This window comes from Macaca fascicularis, chromosome X (assembly GCF_037993035.2).
Source record: "Macaca fascicularis isolate 582-1 chromosome X, T2T-MFA8v1.1".
In the NCBI taxonomy this organism is placed as follows: domain Eukaryota; kingdom Metazoa; phylum Chordata; class Mammalia; order Primates; family Cercopithecidae; genus Macaca; species Macaca fascicularis.
The window spans coordinates 160502424-160522091 of record NC_088395.1 but is presented as its reverse complement, the minus strand read 5'-3'; the positions used below and the strand labels follow the sequence as shown (position 1 = coordinate 160522091).

The window sequence follows — 19668 nt, the reverse complement described above, 5'->3', positions numbered from 1 at the left end:
TTTCAAATATTTTCTATCTGAGGTTGATTGAATCTGAGGATGTGAAACCTGCAAATACAAAGGGCTGACTGTGGTCATGACAGAGACTTGTGTAACCTACAGAGCTGAGGGTATTTACTACCTGGCCTTTATGGGAAATATTTGCTTAAACAATATGATCCTGAATGACCAGTGAGTCAATGAAGAAATTAAGAAGGAAATTGAACATTTTCTTCAAATAATTCTGAGTAGCGCTGTACACAGCAAATGTCAGGGGTCTTCTTTCTGTTTGGGTTCTTTTTTCAGATGTTCAGCCTCAGGGAGCTTTCTGGCAGGATAATGAGACAAGATCTATCTTTTGGCCGGGCATGGTGGCTCACACCTGTAATCCCAGGACTTTGGGAAGATGAGGCAGGTGGATCACTCGAGGTCAGGAATTCAAGACCAGCCTGGCCAACATGGTGAAACCCCGTCTCTACTAAAAATACAAAAATTAGCGAGGCTTGGTGGTGTAGCAGGACGAGCCGCAGACAAAACTCCTCAGACACCGGATTAAAGAAGGAAGAGGTTTTTTATTCAGCCGGGAGCGTCGGCAGACTTGCGTCTTAAGAGCCGAGCTCCCCAAGAAAGAAATACTTGGCCTTTTTAAAGGCTTACAACTTTAAGGGGTCCATGTGAAAGGGTCGTGATAAATCGAGCAAGCGTGGGAAACGTGACTAGGGGCTACATGCATCAGCTAACAAAAAGTTTTACAATGCTTTTTTCATACAGTATCTGGAATTTACAGATAACACAAGTAGTTTAGGCCAGGGGTTGATGTTATTATTATTACTTTGTTTAACTGCTAGGGCCGGGTGGTGGTGCTAAGGTTGTCTGGCTATTTATCTTACTTTTGTTTCTTTCTCTCTTTCCTCTTGTCTTGTGAACTAGGCAAGGTGGGGGGAGGAGGGCAGCAGGAGTAGTAGTGGTCTCCTTCCTTAGTGGCAGGTGCCTGTATTCCCAGCTACTCGGGAGGCTGAGGCAGGAGAATCACTTCAACCCAGGAGGCTAAGGTTGCAGTGAGCCGAGATTGTGTCACTGCACTTCAGCCTGGGTGACAGAGAAGGCTCTGTCTCGGGGAAAAAAAAAAAAAAAACTGGCCAGGTGCAGTGGCTCACGCCTGTAATCCTGACACTTTGGGAGGCTAAGGCAGGCAGATCACCTGAGGTTGGGGCTTCGAGACCAGCCTGACCAACATGGAGAAACCCCATCTCTACTAAAAATACAAAATTTGCCGGGCATGGTGGCGCATGCCTGTAATCCCAGCTATTCTGGAGGCTGAGGCAGGAGAATGACTTGGACCCGGGAAGCAGAGGTTGCGGTGAGCCGAGATCACACTATTGCACTCCAGTCTGGGCGACAGAGTGAAACTCTGTCTCAAAAAAAAAAAAAAAAAAAAAAAAATCCATCTTTCTCCAAAGCCAGCAATACAGTGATGTTCCAGCATCTCATGACCCATTATATGGGGTTTGATTGCTTCCTAGGGTGAATGCAGGCAGTCCTGAGGCTGACAGTACATTTATCCAGCTGACCAAGCAGCTCATTCCCATATACCATTGAAAAGCCGGCCGGGTGCCGTGGCTCACGCCTATAATCTCAGCACTTTGGGAGGCTGAGGCAGGTGGATCACCTGAGGTCAGGGGTTCAAGACCAGCCTGGCCAACACGGTGAAACCTCATCTCTGCTAAAAATACAAAAATTAGCCAGGTGTGGTGGCGGGCGCCTGTAATTTCAGCTACTGGGGAGGCTGAGGCAGGAGAATTGCTTGAACATGGGAGGCGGAGGCTGCCAGTGCTCATTTATTTTTACATAAACACACTCTTTGAGGTTGAAGCAAATCTGACTGATTTTCAATGTGAAACTAATATATAAAAACTATACTTGGAGTTATTTCTAAACAGAACTAACATCAGAATCATCTATTTTGGAAAAATCTGATTCATCAGATGAATCTTTAGCTAACAACTGTTGGAGAACAGTGTTAACGAAATGCATAGGAATGCTACATTTTCTACGATTTGACATTTTCAGCAATCAAGAATTAATTTTTTCTGTCAATGGAAATGCCAACACTAAAAACGGAATGCTATAAATAGAATGATGTCTTTCATTTCCAAAGTCGATATACTAGAACGATGCAAAAATAATAAAAGCGAGATATTTCATAGCAAAGTTATCTTGGGGTAAATGCTGCAGCCACAAGCACCACCAGCGTATTCTCAGGGCAAAGATACCAGTAACCTGCTTGTTGATTTAAAGGTCCAGCACCCCCCGTCTCTACTAAAAAATACAAAAAACTAGCCGGGTGAGGTGGCGGGCACCTGTAGTCCCAGCTACTCGGGAGGCTGAGGCAGGAGAATGGCGTAAACCCGGGAGACGGAGCTTGCAGTGAGCTGAGATCCGGCCACTGCACTCCAGCCTGGGCGACAGAGCGAGACTCCGTCTCAAAAAATAAAATAAAATAAAATAAAATAAAATAAAGGTCCAGCACCTTCTCTCTGAAGCCCAAGAATGACTTGAGGACAAGGAAGCCATGTTTTTGCTCAATTCCAGGCTGAAGTTACAGGTCTGAGGAAAGAACAAGGTGCATATAAATGGAACCCATGTCTTGAAGGACATCAGAAAAGGAACTTTCAAGTCCTTTCTTGTACAACCTAACTGTTCAAGTTAGCACATCATCATTTTAGTCTTCCTAATGGAGCTGCTTTTTTTTTTTTTTTTTTTGAGATGGAGTCTCACCCTTATTGCCCAGGCTGGAGTGCAATGGCGTGATCTCAGCTTGCCACAACCTCCACCTCCTGGGTTCAAGCAATTGTCCTGCCTCAGCCTCCCCAGTAGCTGAGATTACAGGTGCCCGCCACCACATCTGGCTAATTTTTGTATTTTTAGTAGAGACAGGGTTTCACCAAGTTGGGCAACTTGGTATGGCAGTTTGCCTAATGCTGGATTTCCTAGCCCAAGGAAGCATCATTCAAAGAGCCAAATTTATCAGCATACTTGAAGGAATTTTCTTGCCAGATACACCCCACTGAGGGAAACTTGAATGAATAGCTTGCTGGGGTTGGATTTTATTTATTTATTTATTTATTTATTTATTTATTTATTTATTTATTTGAGTCGGAGTCTCGCTCTGTCACCCAGGCTGGAGTGCAATGGCGCTATCTTCAGCTCACTGCAACCTCCACCTCCCGGGTTCAAGCAATTCTCTTGCCTCAGCCTCCTGAGTAGCTGAGATTACAGGCGCCCGCCACCGTGCCCAGCTAATTTTTGTATTTTTATTAGAGACGGGGTTTCACCATATTGGCCAGGCTGGTCTCTTGGCCAGGCTGGTCTCGAACTCCTGACCTCGTGATCCAACTGCCTTGGCCTCTTGGCCTCCCGGCCTCCCAAAGTGCTGGGATTACAGGCGTGAGCCACCGCACCCAGCCTTATTTATGTATTAATTTAGAGATAGAGTCTCACTCTGTCACCCACGCTGCAGTGCAGTGGTGCAATCTCGGCTCACGGCAACCTCCGCCTCCCAGGTTAAAGTGATTCTCCTGTCTCAGCCTCCAAAGTATCTGGTATTACAGGCGTGTACTACCATGCCCAGCTAATTTTTGTATTTTTAGTAGAGACAAGGTTTCACCATGTTGGCCAGGCTGGTCCTGAACTCCTGACCTCAGGGGATTCACCTGCCTCAGCCTCCCAAAGTGCTGAGATTACAGGTGTGAGCCACCACGCCCAGCCCCTATTTTATTTTTTTGAGACAGGGCCTTGCTTTGCCGCCCAGGCTGGAGTGCAGTGGTGTGATTGTTGCTCACTGCAGCCTTGACCTGCTGGCCTCAAGTGATCCTCCCAAATCAGCCTCCCAAATATCTGGGACCACAGGTGTGCACCACCACATGCTGCTAATTTTTGTATTTTTGGTAGCAATAAGGTTTTCCTGCGTAGTCCAGGCTGGTCTCGAACTCCTGGGCTCAAGTGATACTCCTGCCTGGGCCTTCCAAAGTGCTGGGATTGCAGGCGTGTGCCACCGCACCCGGCCGTGTATTACTTTTTTTTTTTTTTTTTTTTTTTTGAGACGGAGTCTCGCTCTGTCGCCCAGGCTGGAGTGCAGTGGCGCGATCTCGGCTCACTGCAAGCTCTGCCTCCTGGGTTTACGCCATTCTCCTGCCTCAGCCTCCTGAGTAGCTGGGACTACAGGCGCCCGCCACCGCGCCCGGCTAATTTTTTGTATTTTTAGTAGAGACGGGGTTTCACCGTGGTCTCGATCTCCTGACCTTGTGATCCGCCCGCCTCGGCCTCCCAAAGTGCTGGGATTACAGGCGTGAGCCACCGCGCCCGGCCGTATTACTTTTTTTTTCCTCACTGCAAGCTCCGCCTCCCGGATTTACGCCACTCTCCTGCCTCAGCCTCCCAAGCAACTGGGACTACAGGTGCCCGCCACCTCGCCCGGCTAGTTTTTTTTGTATTTTTTAGTAGAGACGGGGTTTCACCGTGTTAGTCAGGATGGTCTCGATCTCCTGACCTCGTGATCCGCCTGTCTCGGCCTCCCAAAGTGCTGGGATTACAAGCTTGAGCCACCGCACCCGGCCCGTGTATTACTTTTATGGGTTCATATATATGTCCATATAAATATAAATATTTAAAGAAATATTCTTTAAAAAATTCTATCAGGCCGGGCGCGGTGGCTCAAGCCTGTAATCCCAGCACTTTGGGAGGCCGAGGCGGGCGGATCACAAGGTCAGGAGATCGAGACCACAGTGAAACCCTGTCTCTACTAAAAATACAAAAAATTAGCCGGGCGCGGTGGCGGGCGCCTGTAGTCCCAGCTACTCAGGAGGCTGAGGCAGGAGAATGGCGTGAACCCAGGAGGCGGAGCTTGCAGTGAGCCGAGATCGCGCCACTGCACTCCAGCCTGGGCAACAGCGTGAGACTCCGTCTCAAAAAAAAAAAAAATAAAATAAAAAAATAAAAAAATAAAAAATAAAAAATTCTATCAATAGATATTTCTTCTTTTCTTTTATTTTCTTTCTTTTTTTTTTTTTTTTTCTGAGACAGAGTCTCACTTTGTTGTCCAGGCTGGAGTGCAGTGGCGTGATCTTGGCTCACTGTAACCCCTGCCCTGTCTCCCAGGTTCAAGTGATTCTTCCCAATGCTCAGGGGGACTCATTAAAGCAACCTTTCATAATTGCCTGTTCTGAGCAACACGTAAACATTGTCCTTGAAGAACTACCGCATGGCAGCCGCCCTGGGCCTGGCTGGCAGCTCAAGGATGTGAGTAACCTGGAACTTCTTCGACTGGGCCCCCCCTGGGGAGGGCATGGAGCCCAAGATTTGGTACCATAATTACTTGCGAGGCTTTCAAATTCCATGACAAAACGCAAATGCAAAGCCCTGGCTCTAGCAGCAGGCAGCTGAAAGGGATTACCTTGACCCTGTTGCGTGCTCCAGTATAGGAACTGCTGGATTCTAACCAGGGCTCTCCCATGCCCGGCTCTATAAACTTTCTCTATATTTTGCATTGTTTCCCTGAGGGTAGGAGATTCCCGTAAGTTGGGTCAAAGGGCAGGGAGGTTTCCGTGGTTCTCATTCGGCCCTGCTGCTGCCCTCCAGACGGATCAGCTGCCAGGGTGGCCCCGGCCATGTCAGCGCAGTAGGCGGTCAGGGCGCAGTTGGGGCAGCCGGCAGGGCAGAAGGGACGGGAGCTTGACCCGGGTTCTGATGGGCAGAGGGAGCCCGGGCAGGGGTGGGGGCAGCGTGCGGGCAGGCGAGGAGGGGAGAGAGCCAGGCAGTCAGGCAGAATTGAAGTGACTGGAGAAAAGCCGAAGGGCCGTGTCTGCCTGAGGCTGGAGACCACCCCAGGTCCACACAGTCCGCTGGGTGCCGGCACCGCTTGGAGCCGCAGGGAAAGCCAAGCACCGCTCTTTCTAGAGCCTTCTTTTTTTCCTATTGTTAGGGAATTCACGACGTCACACTTGTTTTCAAGTGAAAAGAGTTGTGTAGGCCACGAAAATCACGTGACTTGAAAGCTGACCCTGAGAGGCCTCAAAATAAATTCTGGTTTGCTGTGAAAGCCTCGGGTTATAGCGCTAAACTCCCCCCTCCACTGCCCCCCGAAAGTTTTATTCTCCTCTGCTTTTAGGGTGGGGTGTGGCGTAAACAACAGCTTGAGCAGCTCTGAGGGGGAGGGTGTTAGAGATCAGGCAGGTGGAGAAGGCAAGAGTTTTCAAGGATGTCGAAATAGTTTGAGGCGCCCCGTCCCATTATAAAAGTGATACGAGAGACAGCAAGAACGTGCTTCTGGACAGAAAACAGACTCTAAGGAAAGGCAGCCAGAGGTTCACGCTGGATCCTGCGGTCTTCCCTATCTGCGCCTCTGTGCCTCTCTTGCCCTTACAAGGCGCATGGATCAACTTTGGAACAGGTTCTAATTCCGCCCCAGATCCATCTGCGTCTTCCCACGCCTCAGAAATCTGACCTCAGGGCGCAAGCGCAGCCCCAGCCCTCCAAGCCTAGGTAGGCAGGGTTCTCCCATCCGAGAAAGGGCCGAGGGGAGGCTTCCGGGGCGGGACCGACGCGGCCCCTCCCACTCCGCGGGCGGTGGGTTCAGCCTGAACGTACTGCGGAGGCGGGGCCGACGAGGGATCCAGGGACGGGGCAGGTTCAGGCCCCTCCCATCAGGCGGCCAGGGCGAGCGGTAGAGGCGGGTCTGGAGGCGGGGCCTGCGTGGAGCCAGACGGCGCGGCTGCTGCCGGGGGCGGGGCCGACGGGCTGTGGCCCCGCCCTTGGCCGCCATTGCCGGGCCTGCCTGGCCGCCCTGCGCAGCGACCTTGCCTCCTCTTGCCCGGCGGAGCGGGTCAGCGGGCCTGACAGGGAGCCTTCCTGACCGAGCCCACGTCTCCCCACGGCCAGACAAGTCTCCGGCCCGGCCCGCGTCGCCAGTCCCCAGGCTTGGAGGAACGGCCCGAGCCCAGGAGAACCACATCTACGTCCCAGCCCCGGAGGCTCCTGTGGGCAAGATCGTGAGCCAACGGGTTCCTGAGGCCCCTCCTGGCCAGGCAGGGTTTCTCCGCGCGTTTCCGAGGAGCCCTGCCTGGCCGGGCGGCTGGACAAACAGGTCGTAGACCGATCGCGCCCGCCCCCAGCAGGGGTCCTGCACAGGCTTGTCCCTGACCCCCACCCAAACCCGTTCTTCCGCTTTCCCCCCAAACAGTGCACTTGCCGGCGGTCCCAACCCAGCAGGAGGAGAGTGGACATGAGGTTGGCAGGTGGGTGGCTTCCGCAGCGAACGGGAGGGAGTTGAAAAGGGCACCTGGATGGAGGCCCAGCGTCCCGACATCTGTGTCTGGAGAGGCGCGAGTGGACCACTGGGTTTGGTTTTGGAAATTTCGGAGGACTCTGTACACTCATTCCTTGACCTTAAGCAAATCCTTTCACCTCTGAGGACATCAGCTCCCCGAGCTATGACAGGAGGATTAGTATAGTCAGTATCTCCCAACGCAGGTAGTAGACCAGCTGCTTTTTGGAAAATGAGTGGTGAGAGAGAGGAGGTGGGGAGTCCAGGTGGAGAGGCGTGATCTTAGAGGGGAAGTGACAAAAGTGGCTGTGGGCTTCGACATGAACCCGATGACAGCCCTACTGTCACCTGGACAACTAAGATGAAGATCCTTGGGGAGGGATAGGTTGGGGCGGGGTGGAGAGTGGAAAGAACTCAGGAATTGAACTTCAGACTTGCTAAGGTGGTAACTTTGTGGACATATCCAAGTGGAGCTGGCCAGTGAGGAACCAGCTGGCAGGGAGTGGTTTCAAGAGAGGCCACAGCTGGAACTAGAAAATAGGAAGTCATTGACACATGGTGGTTAATTAAAGAGCTGGGAGTAGATGACATCATCTAAAAAGACACTACAGGCTGGGCGCGGTGACTCACACCTGTAATCCCAGCAGTTTGGGACGCCGAGGCGGGCAGATCACTTGAAGTCAGGAGTTTGAGACCAGCCTGGCCAACATGGTGAATCCCCATCTCTACTTAAAAAATACAAAAAAATTAGCAGGGCGTGGTGGTGGGTGCTTGTAATCCCAGCTACCGGGGAGGCTGAGGTTGCAGTGAGCCGAGATTGTGCCACTGCACACTCCAGCCTGGGCGACAGAGCAAGACTCCGTCTCAAAAAAATAAAAAGACAGCTGGGCGCAGTGGCTTACGCCTGTTATCTCAACACTTTGGGAGGCCAAAGCGGGTGGATCACCTGAGGTTAAGAGTTCAAGACCGGCCGGGCGCGGTGGCTCAAGCCTGTAATCTCAGCACTTTGGGAGGCCGAGACGGGCGGATCACGAGGTCAGGAGATCGAGACCATCCTGGCTAACACGGTGAAACCCCGTCTCTACTAAAAAATACAAAAAACTAGCCGGGCGAGGTGGCGGGCGCCTGTAGTCCCAGCTACTTGGGAGGCTGAGGCAGGAGAATGGCGTAAACCCGGGAGGCGGAGCTTGCAGTGAGCTGAGATCCGGCCACTGCACTCCAGCCCGGGCGACAGAGCGAGACTCCGTCTCAAAAAAAAAAAAAAAAAAAAAAAGTTCAAGACCAGCCAACATGGTGAAACCCCATCTCTACTAAAAATACAAAAATTAGGCCGGGCGCGGTGGCTCAAGCCTGTAATCCCAGCACTTTGGGAGGCCGAGACGGGCGGATCACGAGGTCAGGAGATCGAGACCATCCTGCCTAACACGATGAAACCCCGTCTCTACTAAAAAATACAAAAAAAAACTAGTCGGGCGAGGTGGCGGGCGCCTGTAGTCCCAGCTACTCGGGAGGCTGAGGCAGGAGAATGGCGTAAACCTGGGAGGCGGAGCTTGCAGTGAGCTGAGATCCAGCCACTGCACTCCAGCCTGGGCGACAGAGCGAGACTCCGTCTCAAAAAAAAAAAATACAAAAATTAGCCGGGCGTGTTGGCGGGTGCCTGTAATCCCAGCTGCTCGGGAGGCTGAGGCAGGAGAATCGCTTGAACCCAGGAGGCGAAGGTTGCAGTGAGCCGAGATTGTGCCATTGCATTCCAGCCTGGGGGACAAGAGCAAGACTCCATCTCAAAAAATTTAAAAAAAAAAAAGACACTACAGGTAGGGACCAGAAGGCAGCCTGAGATGGAAGCCTGGGAAAGTCCAGCTTTTAAGGGGAGGGTAGAGGAGACGATCTAACTAAGGAGAATGAGGAGTGTCCAGAGAGATCGGGTCGGGAGAGTGTGCTGTCCTGAAAGCCAGCAGAGAAGTGAGTGCTTCTGTGAGGAGGACATGGGCAGCCCACTGAGAGGTCAAGGAAGATGGGGGCTGACAGGTGACCAGGGGTGGTGACACCACAAAGGTCATCAGCGGCCTTGGCAACAAGCTGATTTGGTGGGGTGGTGGAAGCCAGGCCAGACTGGAGTAGGGTGGGAGGGAGTAGGAGGTGAGATGATGGAATGAGTATAGATGACTTTTGAGGGGGTTGACAGGGAAAAGAAAGGTTAGGGGAAAGAGGATGGGGATATGGTTTTGAAGAAGAGTGTTTGCTTTCTTAACATTGGAGATGTTGAAAATACAGGAGAAAGAGCGAGCTAGAGAGAGTGATCACTATTACAAGAAATCAGAGAAGGCTGGGGAGCTTGCAATCCAGGTCCCAGCAGATGACGGAACTGTTTTTTTTTTTTGTTTTTTTTTTTTTGAGACAGTCTTGCTCTGTCATCAGGCTGGACTGCAGTGGCATGATCTTGGCTCACTTTAACCTCTGCCACCCAGGTTCAAGTGATTCTCCTGCCTCAGCCTCCTGAGTAGCTGCAATTACAGGCGCGCGCTACCATGCCCAGCTAATTTTTGTATTTTCAGTAGAGGCGGGGTTTTACCATGTTTTTCAGGCTGGTCTCGAACACCTGACCTCGTGATCTACCCGCCTCGGCCTCCCAAAGTGCTGGGATTACAGGCGTGAGCTACTGCGCCTGGCTGGGACTGATCTTAAAAGGGAGTAGGGGCCGGGCGTGGTGGCTCAAGCCTGTAATCCCAGCACTTTGGGAGGCCGAGACGGGCGGATCACGAGGTCAGGAGATCGAGACCATCCTGGCTAACAAGGTGAAACCCCGTCTCTACTAAAAATACAAAAAACTGGCCGGGCGCGGTGGCTCAAGCCTGTAATCCCAGCACTTTGGGAGGCCGAGACGGGCGGATCACGAGGTCAGGAGATCGAGACCATCCTGGCTAACACGGCGAAACCCCGTCTCTACTAAAAAATACAAAAAAGTAGCCGGGTGAGGTGGCGGGCGCCTGTAGTCCCAGCTACTCGGGAGGCTGAGGCAGGAGAATGGTGTAAACCTGGGAGGCGGAGCTTGCAGTGAGCTGAGATCCGGCCACTGCACCCCAGCCTGGGCGGCAGAGCAAGACTCCGTCTCAAAAAAAAAAAAAAAATACAAAAAAACTAGCCGGGCGCGGTGGCGGGCGTCTGTAGTCCCAGCTACTCGGGAGGCTGAGGCAGGAGAATGGCATGAACCCGGGAGGTGGAGCTTGCAGTGAGCTGAGATCCGGCCACTGCACTCCAGCCTGGGTGACAGAGTGAGACTCTGTCTCAAAAAAAAAAAAAAAAAAAGGGAGTAGGGATCCTTCTCCCTCAACAGGAGGAAAGGAGGGGCAGGTGGGTACCCAAATATATTGGTGGTTTCAGAGGCAGGAAGTTGAGGGGGTTCTTGGAAAGAGGGATGGAGCCCTTCTCGAGCAGAGAGTCCCCTCTCAGACCCGCCAGGGAGAACCAAACCCAGCAGCCTTAGGATTTGAACTCAGTTTCCTCTTTCCACCTGCCAGGGAGCTCAAGTCTCCCTCTCAGGCCTGGTGGAAGGCAACAGCTCTCCACCTCTTTGTCCTCCATCTTCCCAAGTGGCAGGGGAGATCCAGTCATGCAAGGCTATGGGGTCATTCTGGAGTTCGCTGGTATCTGAGGTGACCCCACCCCGCATCTGTCCTGCCTGCAGGCCCTCTCCGCATTGTGGCCCTAGTCGTCAGTGTGGGTCTCACATGGATCGTGGTCAGCATCCTCCTGGGTGGGCCTGGCAGTGGCTTTCCTCGCATCCAGCAACTCTTCACCAGTGAGTGTGGGACCCCGCCTTATCCTTCTCTGGAGGCCACCAAGGTGGCCACATGGGCGTGTGGTTGAGGCTTGGGGTTGGGGGTTGACTTGGGTTTTCTATCTCATCCCTGGCAGGCTACCTTTGGCTGTCCCCAGTCTGTCTCCTGACATCAGGCACAGCCTCCCCCACCACCCAGTTGCTTCATCTAGGAAAGCCAATACCCGATCACTAGAATTCTGTGCCCAACTGGAGTCAGTAGGGCCAGAGTAAGGGGCAGGGAGCTTCCACTGAACATGGGGAGTGATGCCCGGGTTGCTCCCTGTAGGCTCTGAGATGGAGAGGGGACTCTACACCTTGTTGACTGGTAATAGGTCACCTAAGTACTTTTTTATTTGTTTGATTGAGACAGTGTCTCACTTTGTCTCCCAGGCTGGAGTGCAGTGGTGTGATCTCGGTTCACTGCAACCTCTACCTCCTGGGTTCAAGTGATTCTAGTGCCTCAGCCTCCCGAGTAGCTGAGACTACAGGTGTGCACCACCAAACCTGGCTAATTATTATTATTATTGTGTTTTTAGTAGAGATGGGGTTTCACCATGTTGCCCAGGCTGGTCTCAAACTCCTGGGCTCAAGCAATCTACCCGCCTCGGCCTCCAAAAGTGCTACAGGCATGAGCCACTATGCCCGGCCAGGTCATCTAAGTACTTTTTCTAATCCGTTTCCCCCTGTTCCTGGAGTAGGGAGTTTTTCATCTGAACATGACTTACACTTGAGCGGGAAGCATGCCAAGGTCAGCCTGGCTTAGCCCCCAGCCCCTGAGCCTGACTGCCTGTGTCTACACTTCACGGTGTAAGGAGGGCCAGGCTGCCCTGCCGCAGGCCCTGGGAGGCTCCACACTAACAGAAACCACTCTGTATCCACAGGTCCAGAGAGCTCGGTGACTGCAGGTAAGGCCCCTGTCACCTCCCTTCCCTTTGTGATGCCCCTGCCTGCTCCCAGACCTGTAGGGCTTCTGTTTTCCATTTATTCCTCCCAAAACCAGCTATCGCGGTTCACGGGGGCTGCTCACCACTGGAAACCTAGAAACCGAGTGACTTCCTGCCTGAACGTGATAGTGGGCCGGCCTAGGATAGGTACTCCCACTTGCAAAAGGGCAACTTGGAAGGAAGAAAGAGGTCACCAGTCCCAAGCAAGCCCAAAGCCCAGCAGGGCAAAATTCATTTGGTTTCAAGGCCTGAGGGGAATCAGGAATCCTCTGTGACCTGAGATTCTTTTTTCTGGGCCTGCCGGAATGACCCCATGCTCTGAAACAGGAGACAGCCCCACCCTCGAGACCACCCTTCCATCCCTTCATCTCATCTCCGCCCCCTTCACTCCAGGTCAGCAGTGTTTCTGCTGGTATACGATTCTCAAGAGCCTTGTTGGTCTCTTGTGCAAGTTATAGGGCCCAAGCTATAAAGCCAGAGTTTTCCTACAGACGCTTCCTAGATAACCCCATCTTCATTGCAGATTTCTGCTGAAAGGGTTGAGTGGACCCACAAGTCACATACCTCAGCTCTGGGACAAACGCTTGAACAGCCTTGCTCTTCTCTCCAGGGGACACTTTTGCAGTTTTTGTAACATGATTAGGCCGAGAATTTTCCACATCTTTGCTTTCTGGCTCCTTTGTGCTCAACAGTTTCTTCCTCATGTCTCTCCTCTTACATTTTACTATAAGCAGCAAGGAGAAGTCAGGCTATGCTTTCAACACTTTGCTTGGAAATCTCCTCAGCTGAATATCCAAGTTCAGCACTCAGCACTTACACATTCTCCTCTCCACAAAACACTAGAACACATTCAACCAAGGTCTTTTTTCTTTTTTTTTTGAGACGGAGTCTTGCTCTGTCACTCAGGCTGGAGTGCAGTAGAGAAATCCTGGCTCACTGCAACCTCTGCCTCCCGGGTTCAAGCTGTTCTCCCACCTCAGCCTCCTGATTAGCTGGGATTACAGGCACCTGCCACCACACCCAACTAATTTTCGTATTTAGTAGAGATGAGGTTTCACCATGTTGGTCAGGCTGGTCTCAAACTCCTGACCTCAAGTGATCCTCCCACCTCAGCCTCCCAAAGTGCTGGGATTATAGGTGTGAGCCATCACGCCTGGGCCAAGTTCCTTTATAACAAGCATCAGCTTTCCTCCAGTGCCCAATAACTGAAAAACATGTCCCTCATTTTCCTCTGAGGCTTAACCAAAAGCACCTTTTTTTTTCTTTTTCTTTTTTTGTAGAGACAGAGGTCTCGCTTTGTTGCCCAGGCTGGAGTGCAGTGATATCATCCCAGTGCACTGTAACCTCAAACTCCTGGGCTCAGGCGACCCTCTCACCTCAGTCTCCCAAGCAGCTGCGACTACAGGCCTGTGCTACCACACACAGCTAATGTTTTATTTTTTATTATTTATTTTTTGAATGTTTTGAGACAAGGTCTTGCTCTCTCACCCAGACTGGAGGGCAGTGGTGCAATCATAGCTCAAGTGATTCTCCTGCCTCAGCCTCCTGAGTAGCTGGGATTACAGGCATGCACCACCACAGCTAGCTTATTTTGTATTTTTTGTAGAGATGGGGTCTCACTATGTTGCCCAGGCTGGTCTTGATCACCTGGCCTCAAGTGATGCTCCTGCCTTGGCCTCCCAAGGTGCTGGGATCACATGCGTGAATCACCACACCCAACCCAAAAGCACCTTTAACATTCATGTTTCTAGCAACGTTCTGTTCATGATGATGTTTGTATTCTCTAAGACCACAGAGGCTGTGTCTATTGCTCTCCCCTCCTCTCACCAGAATTACCTTTAACATCCATACTCCTACCAACAGTCTCTTAAAGGCAATCCAGACCTTTTCTAACATGTACCTCAAACTTCTACAGCCTTGATGTGGTTTAAATGTTGTCTCCAAAACTCATGTTGAAATATGTCAATGTGTTGGTCTTGAGAGCAGGACCTTTTTGAGGTAGTTAGGTCATGAGGGCTCTGCCCTCATGAATGGATGAATGCCATTATTATGGGTAAGTTAATTACCTTGAAGTTCAGCCCCCTTTTTTTCTGTGTCTCATATGCTTGCTTCCGCCTTCCACCTTTCTGCCATGGGATGACCCTTACCAGATGCCAGCGCCATGCTTTTGGACTTCCCAGCCTCCAGAATCATGAGCCAAATGAATCTGTTGTCTTTATAAATTACCCAGTCTGTGGTATTCTGTTATGGCCACAGCAAATGGACTAAGACAGGCCTCTACTGACTACCCAGTTCCAAAGCCATTTCCACATTTTTAGGTATTTGTTACCTAAGCATGACACTTCCTGGTGCCAAAACCTGTATCCATTTCCTGGAACTGCCATTTCAACTGGGTGGCTTAAACAACAGAAATGGATTCTCTCCCCATTCTGAAAACCAGAAGTCTGAAATCAAGGTGTCACCAGGGCGGCACTCACTCTGAAAGTTCTACAGGAGGGTCCTTCTGACCTCCCCAGGTTCCAGTGGCCCCAGGCATACCTTGGCCTCTGGCTGTATCACTCCTGTCTCTTCCTCCAGTGTCCCATGGCTGTCTTCCCTCTGTGTGTCTTTGTCACTTCCGTTCTTTTTTTTTTTTTTTTTTTTTTTTTTTTTTTTTTGAGACGGAGTCTTGCTCTGTCGCCCAGGCTGGAGTGCAGTGGCCGAATCTCTCAGCTCACTGCAAGCTCCGCCTCCTAGGTTTAGGCCATTCTCCTGCCTCAGCCTCCTGAGTAGCTGGGACTACAGGCGCCTGCCACCTCGCCCGGCTAGTTTTTTGTATTTTTTAGTAGAGACGGGGTTTCACTGTGTTAGCCAGGATGGTCTCGATCTCCTGACCTCGTGATCCGCCCGTCTCGGCCTCCCAAAGTGCTGGGATTACAGGCTTGAGCCACCGCGCCCGGCCGACACTTCCGTTCTTACGAGGACATCAGTCATGTTGCATTAAGGCCCCACCTACTCCAATATGACCCCATCTGAATTCATTTCTCTGCAAAGGCCTATTTGCAAACATCACATTCTGAAGTACCAGAGATTAGAACTTCAACATATCTTGAGGGGACATAATTCAACCCATAAGGGAAGCCATCCTGCTGCAGTCCTCCCAACCAACCCCCATCAAAATCGGGAGACAGGCTGCACCCCCTGCCACACTACCCCCTGCCACACTGCCTTTGCTATGGTTGGCCTCATCCATGCAGCTAGGTCCCCAGCCTGACTTACTTCACCCCTGCTTTGTTCCTGGCTGTGCAGTGGCCCAGGCCAGCCCTCAGCATCCTTTCTTTTCTCCCACCAGTAACAGAAAATCCTTCTGTCTTGGGTCCCTGTGGCCTCACCAGTAGGACATAGAGTATGGAAGTGTCCCCAGCCTTGGCCTGAGCCACATCCCCCTATTTGTTCCCTGCTCTGCGGTCACTTGTTCTACCATGTGTGCTGGTCCTGACCTCCCCTTCAGATCTCAGGTGACCTCAGGGCCAGGCCCATGGGTAACACCTGCTATCCCTGCCCAGCGCCACGGGCCAGGAAGTACAAGTGCGGCCTTCCCCAGCCATGTCCTGAGGAGCACCTGGCCTTCCGTGTGGTCAGCGGGGCCGCCAACGTCATTGGGCCCAAGATCTGCCTTGAGGACAAGATGTGAGCTCCCTGGGGTGAATGGGGATCAGGGAGGGAGTGGGGGATCCAGGGCCGGGTCTGCAAGGGAGAGTGGAGCAGATGTGCCCATGTGGGATCTCCCCGTCCCCCGCCCCTAACTAGGCTGATGAGCAGTGTCAAGGACAACGTGGGCCGTGGGCTGAACATCGCCCTGGTGAACGGTGAGGCCCCTGGCTGAGTGTGGCCTGCCGCCCTCCTTCCCTGCTCCCTCCCCAGGAGACCTCTGGGTGTTTGCCCTCCCTTCCCCTCCCCTTCAGGATCTCCCAGGGAGGCCCAGGAAGGAGTCTGTGCAAAGCCGAAGGCTCCACAGAGGAGTGACCCAATGAACAAAAAGGCACGATGGCAAAAAATAAAGCACTGGGGAGGGTTCTGGGAGGTCGAGGGTGCTTCATGGAGCCCCCAGAGGGCCTCAAATGCCAGACAGAGGCACCATGGCTTGGGGTGGGATGCAGCTGCCTGAACAAATGAATGAATATTGGGGGACCGTTTGAAAGCTTCCAGAAGGGCTGCCCCCCCGTTGCTGCCCGCCTGCCGTGCCCTGAGGCTGGCCTGGCTCACCCAGCAGGGCCCTCCCTCCTGACACAGGGGTCAGCGGCGAGCTCATCGAGGCCCGGGCCTTTGACATGTGGGCCGGAGGTGAGTTATAGCGCAGCATCTTGCATTTTGACTGCAGCAAAATGACCTGGGCAGCTTCCCCTGAGACACTGCTCTCTCTCTCTCTGTCTGTACTTGGGGCTTCTCAGTCACCTCCTTGGTTTCGGAAATGACAGGGGCATCACCAGCTTGGTTTAGAGGCTGTGGGAGGTCATGGGGATGCCTCAGCTTCCTATACCAGTCTGTCCCTTGGCGGGGCATGTCCCAGGGCAATCCCTACTTCTGTTTCCTTGTTTGGAGAACAGGGGCTGGTGGGAGGGTGCCCAGTGGTACCTGATGACCCCTGTTCCGTGGCATCTGCCCCCCGCCAGATGTCAACGACCTGTTGAAGTTTATTCGGCCACTGCACGAAGGCACCCTGGTGTTCGTGGCATCCTACGACGACCCAGCCACCAAGTAAGTACTTGGGGAGGCCAGCCTCAGCCTTGCCCTTCTGCAGCGACAGCTGACACCTCTTCCTCCCATGCTGCAGGATGAATGAAGAGACCAGAAAGCTCTTCAGCGAGCTGGGTAGCAGGAACGCCAAGGAGCTGGCCTTCCGGGATAGCTGGGTGTTTGTGGGGGCCAAGGGTGTGCAGAACAAGAGCCCCTTTGAGCAGGTATGGTGGGTGCTTGGCATCATCCCCACCAGCACAGGGCAGCCCGTCGCCCCTTCTGCCTACATGCCACGCGGCTCCCCAACTGCTCACGCCCCAGCAGGGGACCATCCCCAGTCCAGCTATGAGGGGTGGGCCAGCACAGCTGGTGCCATGTTTCCCTGGGGTGGGTGGAGGGGCCGAGTGCCCTGAGAGTGCACTGTTGGCCAGCACAGCACAGGTGACTGAAAGCCTGGGCCCTGGTCCACTCCTGTCCCCTGTCCCTGAGGGCCAAGGTCATGACTTTCTGCTCCCCTCCCCGCAGCACGTGAAGAACAGTAAGCACACCAACAAGTATGAAGGCTGGCCCGAGGCACTGGAGATGGAAGGTTGCATCCCGCGGAGAAGCACGGCCAGCTAGCACGGCCAGCGCCAGGACCAGGCCGAGGGAGGCCAGGCCAAGGGAGGCACGCGCGCTGCCAGGTGGACGGAGGCCGAGGCCCACACCCCACGCCTGGGCAGGAGTGCTCTGTGGCCCCAGCACATTGGGGCTCTGAGGCAGTGACCAGAATGTGGTCTCAAGGTGGTGGAGGATATGGGGGCTGCAGGGGCTAGCTCTGCCGCACTTTGTCACGGGAGCCCAGGGTACCCGCCTCCTTTTCGTAACACTGTTCCCCCAGTCAGCCCATCTAGCCCTGTCCTCCTCCATTCTTCACACCATCTCTGTCCCCATCCTGAGTCCTGGAGCAGCCCTGGGTGCCCGCCCCTCACTGTGCAACTCTGGGAGCAGCCCCCGGCAGGTTGGGACATCTTCCAGAACCTCTCCCTTCTGGAAGCACCCTCTGCACTGCGGGCTAAACATGTTTCCAGTGTGATTCCTTCCAGTGAGCCAAACCCGGTGGCTGCTTCATGAGCAGGCTGGCCCGGGGTGGTAAAGCAGCTGGAGCCTGATCATGGTCCCGTCCGTAGTTTGTCAGGGGGCCCACCTTCTAGATGACCCCTTAATAAAGTGATGGCCCCACAGAAGAAATGCCTTCAGATGCTGTTGTCAGTGCGGAGTCAGGGGTGATGGTGTCCTCTGGGGTGTGGGAGGACAGATTCCAGAGTCTTAACCAACCTGCTCCCACAGCCCTAGCAGACAGCCTTTTGTCTTAAGGGCTCCTGTCACCAACAGGCCCTGCTGTGACTGAGATGTGACTCAAGCAGTGATCAGAGCGGCCCCAGGTAGTGCCACCATGGCTTTGTCTGGGAGACATGATTCCACATTCAGGGGCTGCAGGAAACTCAACAACTCCCTCTGACCCAGTGCAGGCCTGTAGGGACAGGGACAGGGATTAACACCAGCCCAGGCCCCCCCGCCACACCCCCATCATCATCCAAGAGCACGTGTCGCCCACAGACTTTAACTGCCTTTGAAGTCAGGGTTTGAGGGGTCGAGTCACTTGGGCTTTTCGCGTGTCTCGCGGGTTACAGTTAATACCTCCCTTCGCTGAGCGAGAGCCAGCAAGTTAGAAGCAATTTTGCTGGAATAAAATCCAGAGGCCCAGAAGCAGTCTGAGTTCAGCGAAAGGAGAGAAGGCAGTTCCTAGATGGGAGGCACTGTGGTGTCCTTGACAGGGCCACATTAGGGGCGATGGACTTAAGAGCCGACCCCAGGAAGAGTGTAGAGCTCAGACAGAGCCTCAGAAGACAAAAGTGCTTCCGGAGCAGGCACATGTGGGGTTGGAGGCACAGGGGTGCCTTGGAAGAGAGACTCACCAGGCAGGAAATGATGGTGATTCCAGGACTGAAAAGATCACACAGCCAACACCTAGTCCTGTCTCTGTATCAGGAACTTTCTACATGTATTCCCTTTTTTTTTTTTTTTTTTTTTTTGTAAATGTTCTTTCTTAGAACCATTTTAGGTTCACAGCAAAACTGAGTGGAAAGGTCAGAGTTCCTGTGTGCCCCCTGCCAGCCTCCAGCGTCCCATCTGTTGCTGTCAATGAACCAGCATTGGTGCTCACATGAGGCTTCACTCTGCTGTTGGACATTCGATGGGTTTGGACAAAAATGTGTAATGATGGATCCACTGCAGGATCATACATACTTCACTCTTTAGATTTGCTATGGAAAATTGCAAACATCTCCAGAAGACAGACTAGCATACAGTCAGCCCTTCATATCCATGGGGGTTCCATGTCCACAGATTCAACCAACCACAGATTGGAAATATTTGAAAAAAATAAAAATACAAGAATAAAAAATAGTACAAGTAAAAAACAATACAGTGGCCGGGCGCAGTGCCTCACGCCTGTAATCCCAGCACTTTGGGAGGCCAAGGCGGGCAGATCACAAGGTTAGGAGATCGAGACCATCCCGGCTAACATGGTGAAACCCTGTCTCTACTAAAAATTACAAAAAATTAGCCAGGCGTGGTGGCGGGAGCCTGTAGTCCCAGCTACTCAGGAGGCTGAGGCGGGAGAATGGCGTGAACCCGGGAGGCAGAGCTTGCAGTGAGCCGAGATCGCGTCACTGCACTCCAGCCTGGGCGACAGAGCGCGACTCTGTCTCAAAAAAAAAAAAAAAAAAATTAGCCAAGCGTGGTGGCAGTAATCCCAGCTATTCAGGAGGCTGAGGCAGGAGAATCACTTGAACCCAGGAGGCAGAGGTTACAGTGAGCCAAGATCATGCCATTGCGCTCCAGCC

The 19668-nt window shown here is 52.8% G+C and overlaps 1 protein-coding gene across 10 annotated transcripts; it reads left to right on the top strand.

The window, feature by feature from the left end:
• Positions 1 to 6794: 6794 nt before the first annotated feature.
• On the top strand, positions 6795 to 18010 carry FAM3A (FAM3 metabolism regulating signaling molecule A). 10 transcript variants are annotated; one of them, XR_012430111.1, is made up of 11 exons: positions 6795 to 7120; positions 7217 to 7271; positions 10986 to 11099; positions 12002 to 12025; positions 15610 to 15733; positions 15854 to 15912; positions 16009 to 16085; positions 16337 to 16387; positions 16717 to 16801; positions 16878 to 17004; positions 17306 to 18010. XR_012430111.1 is itself a non-coding variant. In XM_005594998.4 (10 exons), the coding sequence occupies exons 2-10, from the start codon at positions 7259 to 7261 to the stop codon at positions 17399 to 17401; spliced, it is 693 nt and encodes a 230-aa protein (XP_005595055.1). In that variant the 5' UTR covers positions 6795 to 7120; positions 7217 to 7258; the 3' UTR covers positions 17402 to 18010. The 10 variants fall into 10 exon arrangements, 6 of the variants coding, with proteins under 6 accessions (XP_005595055.1, XP_005595058.1, XP_073885821.1 ...); XR_012430114.1 differs by lacking the exon at positions 16009 to 16085 and having other exon boundaries at positions 16246 to 16387; XM_005594998.4 differs by lacking the exon at positions 16009 to 16085.
• Positions 18011 to 19668: the final 1658 nt, after the last annotated feature.